The sequence below is a fragment of the Bos indicus genome, chromosome 25, assembly GCF_029378745.1.
Source record: "Bos indicus isolate NIAB-ARS_2022 breed Sahiwal x Tharparkar chromosome 25, NIAB-ARS_B.indTharparkar_mat_pri_1.0, whole genome shotgun sequence".
In the NCBI taxonomy this organism is placed as follows: Eukaryota; Metazoa; Chordata; class Mammalia; order Artiodactyla; family Bovidae; genus Bos; species Bos indicus.
In genome coordinates, this window is record NC_091784.1 from 19769175 (window position 1) to 19781442 (window position 12268).

At 40.4% G+C, this 12268-nt stretch overlaps 1 protein-coding gene across 1 annotated transcript in view; it reads left to right on the forward strand.

The window, feature by feature from the left end:
* Positions 1-12268, forward strand: part of LYRM1 (LYR motif containing 1) — a 38041-nt gene that overhangs the window by 21833 nt on the left and 3940 nt on the right. The window contains exons 4-5 of the mRNA XM_070779190.1: positions 6455-6613; positions 10652-10744. Coding sequence (XP_070635291.1) covers positions 6455-6613; positions 10652-10744 — 252 coding nt within the window. The remainder of the gene's footprint in view (positions 1-6454; positions 6614-10651; positions 10745-12268) is intronic.

A 12268-nucleotide genomic window follows, 5' to 3' on the forward strand; every position in this document is an offset into this window, starting at 1 on the left:
AAACAAATGGGACCTAATTAAACTTAAAAGCTTTTGTACAATGAAGGAAACTATAAGCAAGGTGAAAAGACAACCTTCAGAATGGGAGAAAATAATAGCAAACAAAGCAACTGACCAAGAATTAATCTCAAAAATATACAAGCAGCTCTGGCAGCTCAATTCCAGAAAAATAAACGACCCAATCAAAAAATGGGCTAAAGAAATAAACATACATTTCTCCAAAGAAGACATACAGATGGCTAACAAACACATGAAAAGATGCTCAACATCACTCATTATCAGAGAAGTGCAAATCAAAACCACAGTGAGGTACAATCTCATGCCGATCAGAATGGCTGCTATCCAAAAGTCTACAAACAATAAATGTTGGAGAGGGTGCAGAGAAAAGGGAACCCTCTTACACTGTTGGTGGGAGTGCAAACTAGTACAGCCGCTATGGAGAACAGTGTGGAGATTCCTTTAAAAACTGGAAATAGAACTGCCATACGACCCAGCAATCCCACTGCTGGGCATACACTGAGGAAACCAGAATTGAAAGAGACATGTGTACCCCAATGTTCATCGCAGCACTGTTTACAATAGCCAGGACACGGAAGCAACCTAGATGTCCATTGGCAGACGAATTGATAAGCAAGCTATGGTACATATACACAATGGAATATTACTCAGCTATTAAAAAGAATGCATTTGAATCAGTTCTAATGAGGTGGATGAAACTGGAGCCTATTATACAGAGTGAAGTAAGTCAGAAAGAAAAACACCAATCAGATCAGATCAGATCAGATCAGTCGCTCAGTCGTGTCCGACTCTTTGCGACCCCATGAATCGCAGCACGCCAGGCCTCCCTGTCCACACCAAATCCCGGAGTTCACTGAGACTCACGTCCATCGAGTCAGTGATGCCATCCAGCCATCTCATCCTCTGTTGTCCCCTTCTCCTCTTGCCCTCAATCCCTCCCAGCATCATAGTCTTTTCCAATGAGTCAACTCTTTGCATGAAGTGGCCAAAGTACTGGAGGCTTCAGCTTTAGCATCATTCCTTCCAAAGAAATCCCAGGGCTGATCTCCTTCAGAACGGACTGGTTGGATCTCCTTGCAGTCCAAGGGACTCTCAAGAGTCTTCTCCAACACCATAGTTCAAAAGCATCAAGTCTTCGGCGCTCAGCCTTCTTCACAGTCCAACTCTCACATCCATACATAACCACAGGAAAAACCATAGCCTTGACTAGACGAACCTTTGTTGGCAAAGTAATGTCTCTGCTTCTGAATATGCTATCTAGGTTGGTCATAACTTTCCTTCCAAGGAGTAAGCGTCTTTTAATTTCATAGCTGCAGTCACCATCTGATTATAGTATATTAATGCATATATATGGAATTTAGAAAGATGGTAATGATGACCCTATATACGAGACAGCAAAAGAGACACAGATGTAGAGAAAAGACTTTTGGACTCTGTGGGAGAAGGCAAGGGTGGGATGATTTGATAGGATAGCATTGAAACATGGATATTATCATTTGTGGGATAGATCGCCAGTCCAGGTTTGATATATGAGACAGGGTGCTCAGGGCTGGTGCACTGGGATGACCCTGAGGAATGGGATGGGGAGGGAGGTGGGAGGGAGTTTCAGGATGAAGAACACATGTACATCCATGGCTGATTCATGTCAATGTATGGCAAAAACCACTACAATATAGTAAAGTAATTAGCCTCCAATTAAAATAAATTAATTTTTAAAAATTGCTGATCTTTTAATTTCAGGTGCATTTAATAACCCTGCATTTTTACTTCCCTCCCTGATGATTACTGTTTTGGACATTATATTTTACAACTTTTTGTTTTGTATATCCCTTGTATACTTATTGCAAACATAGATGAGTTTATTCCTCATCTATGAGGAATGAGTTTATTGTCTTTTAACCAGTAAACCTTTAATGAGTTTATTGTCTTTTAACCTTCCTACTAGCTTTGTATATAGTTGATTTACTACCTTTACTATATATTTGCCTTTACCAGTGAGCTTTTTACGTTTTGTAATTTTTATGTTTCTAGTTGCGGCCTTATTTTTCACTTAGAGAAGTTCTCTTAACATCTTCTAAACTATTTTGGGTGGTGCTGAACCCTTTTATCTTTTGCTGCTTTATAAAATTTTTGATCTTGCCATCAAATCTGAATGAAAATCTTTCCAGGTAGAATATTCTTGGCTGTAGGTTTTTCCCGTTCGTCCCTCTAAATACTAACATATGATACCACTGCTTTCTGGCCTGCAGAGTTTCTGCTGAAAAGTCAGTCGATAGTCTTATGGGAGTTCCCTTGTAGGTAACTTGTTAGTTTTCCCTTGCTGCTTTTAATATTCTCTCTTTATCTTTAATTTTTGCCATTTTAATTGCAGTGTGTCTTTGTGTGGCTTTCCTTGGGTTGATCCTATTTGGGACTTTGTGCTTCCTGGACCTGTATGTCTGGTTCCTTGCCCATACTAGAGGAATTTTCAGCTATTTTGTCTTCAGATGTGTTCTCTGCCCCTTTCTCTCTCTCTCTCTTCTTCTAGGACCCTTTTATTGTGCATGTTAGTGTGCTTATTGTTTTCCTAAATGTCACCTAGATTTCTTTTTATTCTTAATTCTTTTTTCTGTTCACCTTCAGTGATTTACATTACTGTGTCTTTTATTCCAGTTATTATACTCTTTATCTCTATTTGGTTTTCTTTATATTTTCTAACTCTTTATATTTTCTCTTTGTTAAAAACGTCTAAGTTCTCACTCTCTTTATCCATTTTTCTCCCATGTTCTTTTATCATGTTTATGTTTATTACCTTGAAATCTGTATTGGGTAAATGCCTATTTCTACTTTACTTAGTTTTTCTTCTAGGGTTTTATCTTATTCCTTCATTTGGAATGTGTTCCTCTATCACCTAATTTTGCCTAATTTGCCATTTTTATGTCTATACATCTGGTAGATTGATTTCATTTCCCGACCTTGGAAAAATGGTCTTTTGTAGGAAACATTCTGTGTATCCTGCCACCATACTCTGGTCATCAGAACTGTAATGTCAAGGGGTACCCACTAGGTGAACTGCATGGGTCCTTCAGTTATGGTGGGCTGACTACTGTGGGCAGTCTGGTAAGCATGGCTGGCCCCTTGTCTAACTGCTTGTTAGGCCCTGACTTGTTCTGATACTGCCAACTGCTGATTGGTGGGACTGGGTCACGACACAGCTGGCTATAAAATCATGAGGGGCCGCAGGGCTAATGCTGGCTTACTGGTGGGTAGAGCCAGGTTCTGGGGTGGGTGTTTGCAGAGTCATGGTTCCCCAGTCTAGCATCTACCTGCTGATGGGTGCAGCTGATTCCTGACACAGCTGGCTACAGGGCACAGGCTGTCCCAAAGCTTGTGTTAGGTGCTGGTAGATGAGGCCTGATCCTGGGGCAGCTGGCTCTAAAGGTCCCAACATGTCTCAGAGCTGATACTGGCTTGGTGGTGGTGGCCTAGGGATTCTGCACCTGGTGCCAGCCTGATGGTAGGTGGGTTGGGTCCTGCCATGGCAGGCTTCAGGGCTGTAGTGGTCCTGAGGCTAGTGTTGCTGCACTGGTAGACAGAGCTAAGTTCAAATGTCCCTTCAGGGTAGGCGCAGGGTCTTGGAAGTCCTGGGGCTAGTGTGTGTGGTGTGTGGGGCAAGTTCCTGGCCCTTCTGTGGATAGAACCATGTCCTGAGATGGCTGTGGGTTCAGGGAGTCTTAAGGCAGCTTGTTTGGTGGTTGGTGGGGTGTTTCTCTGCTCAGCTAGCTACTTGGCTTGAGGCATCCCAGACAGGTTTGTGATGTCTGGTTGATATCTAATAAGCTAGAGGAAGAATTCCAAAGTGACGCTTGCCAGCAATAGGTCCATGTGGTGAAACGAGCTCCCAAAACACTTGCCATCAGTTTCAATGACTCCAGGATGAGCTCCAGTTGCCTCTTGTCTCTCCAGAAGACTCTTAAAGATCAGCATGTGGGTCTGACCTAGGCTCCTTCACATTACTGCTTCTGCCCATGTGATAGTCTGTATTAAGAACAGTCTCTATATCCCACCACTCTCTGGATCTCTAAAAAGTAAGCCTCTCTGACTTTCAAAGCCAATCATTCTAGGGGCTTGTCTTCTTGTGCCAGCCGCCCAACCTAAGAAACCTGATGTGGAGCTTGGAGCTACTGCTTCTTGAGAACTTCTGCAGTTGTAATTATTCTTCTGTTTGTGTGTCATCCACTTAGGGGTATGGATCTTGACTGTACCACAGCTCCACCCCTCCTGCCCATTTCATTGTGATTCCTTCTTTATTTATTTAGCTGTAGGAGATCTTTTTTGCTATATTCCAGGCTTTCTCATCAATAGTTGCAATTTTGGTATGCCTATAGAGGTGAGCTCAGGGTCTTTCCACTGTTCCATCTTGCCTAAGATCCGTGAATTTCTTTTAGATGTAGAAGTTAACAGTAAGGAAATAGGCTGGGGCTTCCCTGGTGGCTCAGTGATAGTCCACCTGCCGACGCAGGAGATACGGGTTTGATCCCTGGTCCAGGAAGATTCTACATGCTGTAGAGCAACTAAGCCTGTGCACCAGAACTATTGAGCCATGCTCAAGAGCCTGGGAGCTAAAACTACTGAGCCCACATGCTGCAACTACTGAAGACTGCGTGCCCTAGAGCCAGTGCTCCAGAACAAGAGAAGCCATGAGATGAGAAGCTCAGGAACCACAACCAGAGCGTAGCCCCCATTTGCCAGTCTAGAGAAAAGCCCACAAAGCAACAAAGACCCAGCACACCATAAATAAAGAAATAAAGTTATTAAAAAAAATAGGCTGACATTTTTGCATAAGTGAAAAAGAGAGGGAAGGGGGAAAAATTCAGTGTCCATCAGTAGGAGAATAGACAAGTATGTTGGGATAGCTTCCTGCAGTGGTCTGAATTGCAGTAGTTAGAATATATGAACCACAGCTACAGGATATGGATGAATTGTACAAGTATGAGCAAAAAAGGCAAGTGGAAGGATATAATACCTCATATATATATAAATTTTAACTGGCTAAGCAATAGTATGTTAAGCATAAAGTTATATGTGAGAAGTGAAGTGAAAGTCACTCAGTCGTGTCTGACTCTCTAGGCCAGGATACTGGAGTGGGTAGCCTGTCCCTTCTCCAGCAGATCTTCCTGAGCCAGGAATCAAACCAGGGTCTCCTGCATTGCAGGTGGATTCTTTTACCAACTGAGCTATGAGGGAAGCCAATATGTGAGAAAGGTAAACAAATTCAGGATAGTGATTCCTTCTAGGGGAGAGGAGAGGAAATTTAATTTGGAAGGGGTACAATGGGGTTTTGACTCTATGTATAATTTATTCTTTAAGGTTCTTTAAGAATATATGACTTAATTATGTTATTAACTATATATTTGTATATCTGAAATATTTTATAATAAAAATAACTTTAACAGGAACTTAATTTTTAAAAATACTGCTAGCTTTCAGGAATATAGTTGGGTTGGTTCCCTTGGCCAAATCCTCTGAAATTAAAACTGATGTATTTCAGAGTGAAAACTCAGAAGGGCCACAAGATCTTCAGTCATCAGAAAGATTTTCAGTTGTATTTATTATACAGTTCTTATGTGGACAAGGAAGGAAGTAGACCAACAATTTTGAGAAATATTTTCAACAAGATTATGATGAACTAAAAAAAGATTGCAACCTGACAAGTGGAATTGAGCCTGCAGACTCATTTTATTTGGCCCTCTGGGTACTTGCATTTTCAAAAATAAATACTGTGTTTTTTGAAATTTCTTATTTTAAACATCTTGACTGCCACCTATTGTTAAGCTGTCAGGAAATCTGGCACCCTTAGGACCTCAATTCTACATAAGAATAGCTGGCTGGGACTGAGTAGCCAACTGTCCTGTTTCAAGGGGGCACATCTCTAGTTGGCCACTGTCCCCACTAGCCAGATTTCCTCATTTTGTTGCCTGCTAGGCCCCAGAGGCACTTCAGTTTACACCCCCTGCATTAAACTCAAGTTCTCACATAACTAGAAAATTTAGTTATTCAAAATGTGCCTTCTCCTGTGCACTCAAGTTAGTAATGTAATTTTATCAGTATATACACTAAAAGCATCATTTCTAAGATACTCTGGGAAAGAATACACTGGTTTAAAGAACATTAAATGTGCATTTTTGTTTTGTCATATTCATAAAAATAGTCATCATGGCAAACAACAAGGTTGAACAACCTTCAGCTAAGGGATGATGTACAAGGCTGTCTAAGAGATTGCTGATATTCATACAGCACCATTCTGGCAATGTTACCAAACATATCTGTTGAGAAAGAGCAGTTATTTTCTAGACTAATTAAAGAGCTTGATTTTTTAAAATGTACAGCTGCTGTACTGCCTACAAACTGAATTTTTATGCAAATTATCCTCCCTTCTATTTTGGTGGGTCGGAAGATGACAATGGCAACACGACAAGAAGTTCTTGGCCTCTACCGCAGAATTTTCAGGCTTGCGAAGAAATGGCAGGCTGCATCAGGGCAGATGGAAGACACCATTAAAGAAAAACAGTACATATTAAATGAAGCCAGAACGCTGTTCCAAAAAAACAAAAATGTAAGTAGGCCCCGTTGGAGATTGCAAGGAGGAGAGCAATTCTTGTGGTGTTTGTTCATTTCTTTTCTATCCTATAGTTGAGAGGACTGAGCAGCACAAATTAGAGGGACAGAATGTGGAGCAAGAAAGGGCCAGAGGCACAACCTAGCTGGCTTACCCAACCACTGGAAAACAGAGCCCAACCTGGGTTTCTCTCTTTACTTTCTTCAAGTTTCAGTCCAGCTGGTAAGTGGCTCAGCATCCTCAGAAGACTGCGTGAGCCAGGTGACCTAAATCAGTCCAGTGAGAATTTTCAGGGTAGGATCAGTTCCTCACACACTGTGCCTGTTGTCAGTCACTACCACAGGAAGTGCTCAGAGTTGTGTTTGGTTTTTTCAGTTCATAAGCTATTCAGAGCCTCCAAGTATAAACCCATTCAGAGGAAAGAGAATAGGATTAAGGCAAAGGTTCCCTTCATAACTTAGCTTTGAACTCAAGCCTCTTTGGCTAGCAGAGAGGATTTGCCCTTTGGGACCTCAGAATTGGGTAAAATAGTGCCTCCATTAGCTAGCTGAACCCAAATACCAGGGAGCCAAAAACCATTCTAAGAGGCTTGATTTGACAAACCATAAAGTGTTATCTGTCAGCTTCTTGGGAAGACTTTCTGGCTCTAAGCATGGAAAGATGTTTTCAGCTCCTAACTTTTCTTGCCTCTTTCTCATTGATCTCATGGATTCAGTGTTGTCACTGTTCACTTTGTGAAACTTCTGACAATCTACTCTCTTTACTTTTCCCTCTCTGACCCCTGTCTCAGTCTCCTTTCTGCCCTGTCTTTTTCACACACTCTCCCACCAGCTATAAGGGTCCTCTAAAGGTCACCCCTCCATACTGAGGCCCAAAGACCATGGCTCCAGATCCCATATCTTGGTCTCTCATCAGCCACCTGTAGGAACTCACCATAAGCATAATAGCCCAAAGCAGAATTCATCTTTCCACAAGAACACCTCCCTTTCCCATTTTGCCCATTTCTGCCATAGCTTCTGCCACTACTTTGTGACCCTTTGCTCTCATTCGTTTATTCAACAAGTAGCTAAGTGTCTACCATGTTCCAAACATCAGACTAGACATCAGGGATATAACTGAGCAAAACCAAGACAGGGTCCCTGAAAGATGTTTCAGAGTTAGATGGAAAGAAGTGTAAAATTACCAGTGGGGTTAAGTGCTACCTGAGAAACCCTCCCAATCTATAATATCCTTCCCTTTTTATAATCCCTGAAGCCTACATGCTTTTAATACCAACCTGCTTGTGAAAGTCCTTTCCTCTCTTCTAACCACCCTCCAACTTCCCCAAACTTTTTCTGATTTTAGCATAGACCATGCATACCACATCAGTATGTGTGTACCCCTTGAGGTCCTGAATAGTCCTTTGAGGATTAGAAATAAAATATTGTAAGTGTTGTTTCTATTTATTTTTATTGCTCCTTTAAAAATGTCTATTATATATATATATATTATTGATTATTAATTTAATAAATTTATAAATACACACATGGAAGCTATGGGCTCAGAATTTTTTTTTTGCCACACTGTGTGGCTTGTAGGACCTTAGTTCCCTGGGACACGGCAGTCAAAGTCCTAACCACTGAACCACCGTGGAATTCTCAGGGCTCAGAAGTTTTTTTATTGAAAGAAGTAGATGATCAAAACTTTGTAGACCACTGACCTATATACCTTTCCCTAGTTAGACAGTCATAATTTTTTTTCCTTATTTGTTTCATTTATGTTGGTATGGTCTCCTTAACCAGATTGTCAGTTCCTTGAGCACATAAACAGTTTCTTATACCTTTATAGTATATCTCATGGCCCTGTCTGTGGTTGTCACTAAATTAATGAGCACTTACAAATACTTTGATTCAATTGATCTTCTCCAGGAAGTCTTCCTCAAGTCCTTTGCCCTCAACCAACCCCATGATGACCATCTACTCTGAATTCCTATATAGCAGTCTGCAGTCATTGCCCTGTTGATTATGTACAGTTGTGCCTTGTCTGTAGCTTCATTTGTCAGATTTGTTCTGCACAGGTAACATCCTTGATAGTTAAAGGCAGGTACCATGGCCTCATGGTGTCTAACCTGGGGATGGGGATATCATAGTAGTACATGACCAGTAAAGCTTTGCAGGTTCAATCACCTAAGGAGTACTCAATACCCTTTGAGCTTACAGTTAAGGCAATAATAATCCTTCATTTGCCTCTGCTTGAATTGGCCCAGTGTGGTACGAGCCAGAGAGGTGTATGTGCCAGTCCATGAATGAGATAATGTTGTTGTGTTGGGGGAGGTACATGGGTTTTTTATTTTAAAATATGTACTGTTTTACCATGTTTTAGAAAGGAAACATAATATCAGATAATTTTGTAAGTACTGTACTTAACAGAGTCCATTTAAAGAGAAAGTTTAGTATTAGTATAGGTAGTTGTGGAGATGACAAAATCACGCAGGCAGCCTCTGAATGACTGAATTTGGAGAACTCTAACCCAGCTTGTTTAGATGGACAGCTGGAGCCCTAGAAGCCCTCAGTCCCCATATCTTTATTAGGGGCTTCTTTCTCCCTAATCCCTCATGTAGACCTAAGTAGTCTCCTGTAACCTCACTTGCTATAAGAGCTTAATAATAACCCCAAATATATTTCATTAATTGCTCTGACTCCAAATAGGCAAATGAGAACATGGAAATCTACCCCCAAGGTAGACAATCAGAATAGCTTCTGAGAAATACAGAGGTCAGAAAGCTAAGCCTCTGTCCAAAGGGACTCAGCTGTGGTTCTTTTTATTCATTGCAGGTCCTAGAACTTTTCTGTGCTCCAAGAGGACCACAGGACAGGAACACCCTTGGAATTTGCAAGCCATGGTAGCCTGGGCTTCACTGTGGGTGTCATCTGGGGCTGATGCAACCCAGCTCTTCTTTGAAGCCCACTTTCAGACTCTTAGTAGAGTCATATGTTGACTCATTTTCCATCCTCGAAACATTGTCTCCTCATCTACTTCCTGGCTTTCTGTTTTCAGAATGAACTTTTTATTCCTTTACTTGAAATTGGACTACCACAGTTTAACTGTTTGGAAATTTCTAACATCATTTCTTCTCCTCAGTAATAAGCAAACAGTTTACAGTTCAAAATAGGTGGATCATTCTCCAATATCTTACTCAGGGGGTTTCTAGACAGCAATTGCTGAAACACTTCATCTACGTGGGGAGGGTATGAAGAAGCACTCTCATTCTTTGTTGGTAGGAATATAATTTATGGATTGTTCATAGGAATATAAATTGGTACAACCTCTTAGAGGGTAATTTGAATCTGCAGGGACTATATGTAAGAGTTAAAAATACGAGATCCATTGTTTAAAATGGCAAAAGATTGGAAATAACCTAAATGTCCACTGGTGGAAGATTGGTTAAATTATAATGCAGTCATATGTTGGTATTTTGTGCAGCTGTTAAAAAGAATGAAGCAGCTCTGCTGCTGCTGCTGCTAAGTCGCGTCAGTCGTGTCCAACTCTGTGCAACCCCATAGACGGCAGCCCATCAGGCTCCACCATCCCTGGTATTCTCCAGGCAAGAACACTGGAGCAGGTTACGTGTAAATATAGAAGGAACTTCAAGTTGTTTGTGAAAAAGCAGGGTTTAGAGGTTTCATTTTTGTAAGAAAAACTACTAGGTCTTATAGAAGTATACTTATATATGCATAGACTATCCCTGGAAAAACAAACAAACTTCTGATAATTGTCTCTGAGAAGGGGAATTGAGAGACAGGAAGAAGAAGAAAATTTTGTTTTATATTATATCCTTTTATATTATTTGAATTATTTTTACTATGTGCTTATATTAGCTAAATGATTTTTAAAAGTTTTAATCCACAGGAAATCTTCAATTGTTTTTTATTTTTCAAATGACCAATATTTAATTTAGTGGCTGATGAACTGAAAAAATTTAAGAAAATGTGTACCTCTACTTTATGTAGCATTGGAAAGATGCTAACAATCTCATCTCTTTTTCCCTTTTAATAGCTCACAGACACAGACCTGATTAAACAGTGTATAGATGAATGCACAGCCAGGATTGAAATTGGACTTCATTACCAGATTCCTTATCCAAGGCCAGTAAGTGTGACTTCAGTTAACATGTGGTGTGTACCTATCCTTGTCAACCCAGGTATTTCCAAGAATATATACCAAGAGGACTCATGCTTGCCCAAAAGCCTAGAGCCCCTGTAGGAGGCATGTTGGAAATAAGTTATGCTTGCATGGCCACCAACCCGTTACAACAAGCTAAAATGTCAGTGAATGCCTGACTTCTCCTACTTGTACAACTTTCCCCTAAATGGAAAGGAAATCCAGCTCGCATTTATATAGTTTTCTAACTTTTATCTTTTTCATGGAAAGATTTTTATTTCTAGTATTTTAAAAAACCGGTTTATTGTTAATAAATAAAATTCAGGGTTTCCCTGGTTGCCCAGTGGTTAAGAATCCGCCTGCCAATGTGGGGGACATGGGTTCAATCCCTGATCCAGGAATATTCTACATGCCACAAGACAGCTAAGCTCATACATCACAACTACTGAGCCCTCACTGTAGAGCCTTCGAGCTGCAACTACTACACCAGGGTGCCCTAAAGCCCGTGCTCTGCAAGTGGAGATGCCGCCACAGTGAGAAGCCCGTGCACCACAACTAGAGTAGCCCACATGCAGCACTGAAGACCCAGCACAGACAAATGTAAATACATAATTTAAAAAAAAAGAATAAATAAAATTCAAACTTTAAAGGAACACATAAGACAGTGAAAATTGTCAAAAATTCTCACCCTGTGGGAGTGACCACTATAACTTTTAAGTTGGACCATATGAAATTGCCAATATTTTACTCTTGACCTACAAAAACAGCAATTTTATATTTTATTGGCTCAGCCTAATAGTTTGGTAATATATCCTTTTAGTCTTTTTCTCTATACTTGCATACATACATGTTCTTTACTTAAAGTACATGGGAAACTAGGCATACTGCTATTGCCTATTTATTTTACTTCCCTTTTTTGCATCTCTCTGCTTCCATCTTTTAAAATGGATGCATTGTATCCTTTTGTAAGAATATGCCATAATTTAACCAGTACCCTTTCACTGAACATTTATGTTGGTCCAGTTTTTCACTCTGCACAGAACAAGTTTATATACACACTTTTTCCTCACCTTCTTTGGACTCTCATTTCACTATATGATCTGTGGTTTTTCCCCTCCATGCAGGAAATAGGGCAAAGAAGAGCACAAGCTTTGAAGTCAGACAGATCAGGATTCAAATCCTGGTTCTACCACTTAATATATAATCATGAGCAAGTTATTCATCCTTCTGAGCCTCCATTTTCTCATCTATGAATATTAGAATAATATTCTTTGTGAGATTATATTGAGAATTAATGTGTATAAGGACTATAAGGAATAATGAATCAGTATAGAGTTACAAGCTGGATGTACCAACTGGATTTAGAAATGGCAGAGGAACCAGAGATCAAATTGCCTATACCCAGATAATCACGATGTTGTGATCACTGATCTAGAGCCAGACATCCTGGAATGTGAAGTCAAGTGGGCCTTAGAAAGCATCACTACGTACAAAGCTAGTGGAGGTGATGGA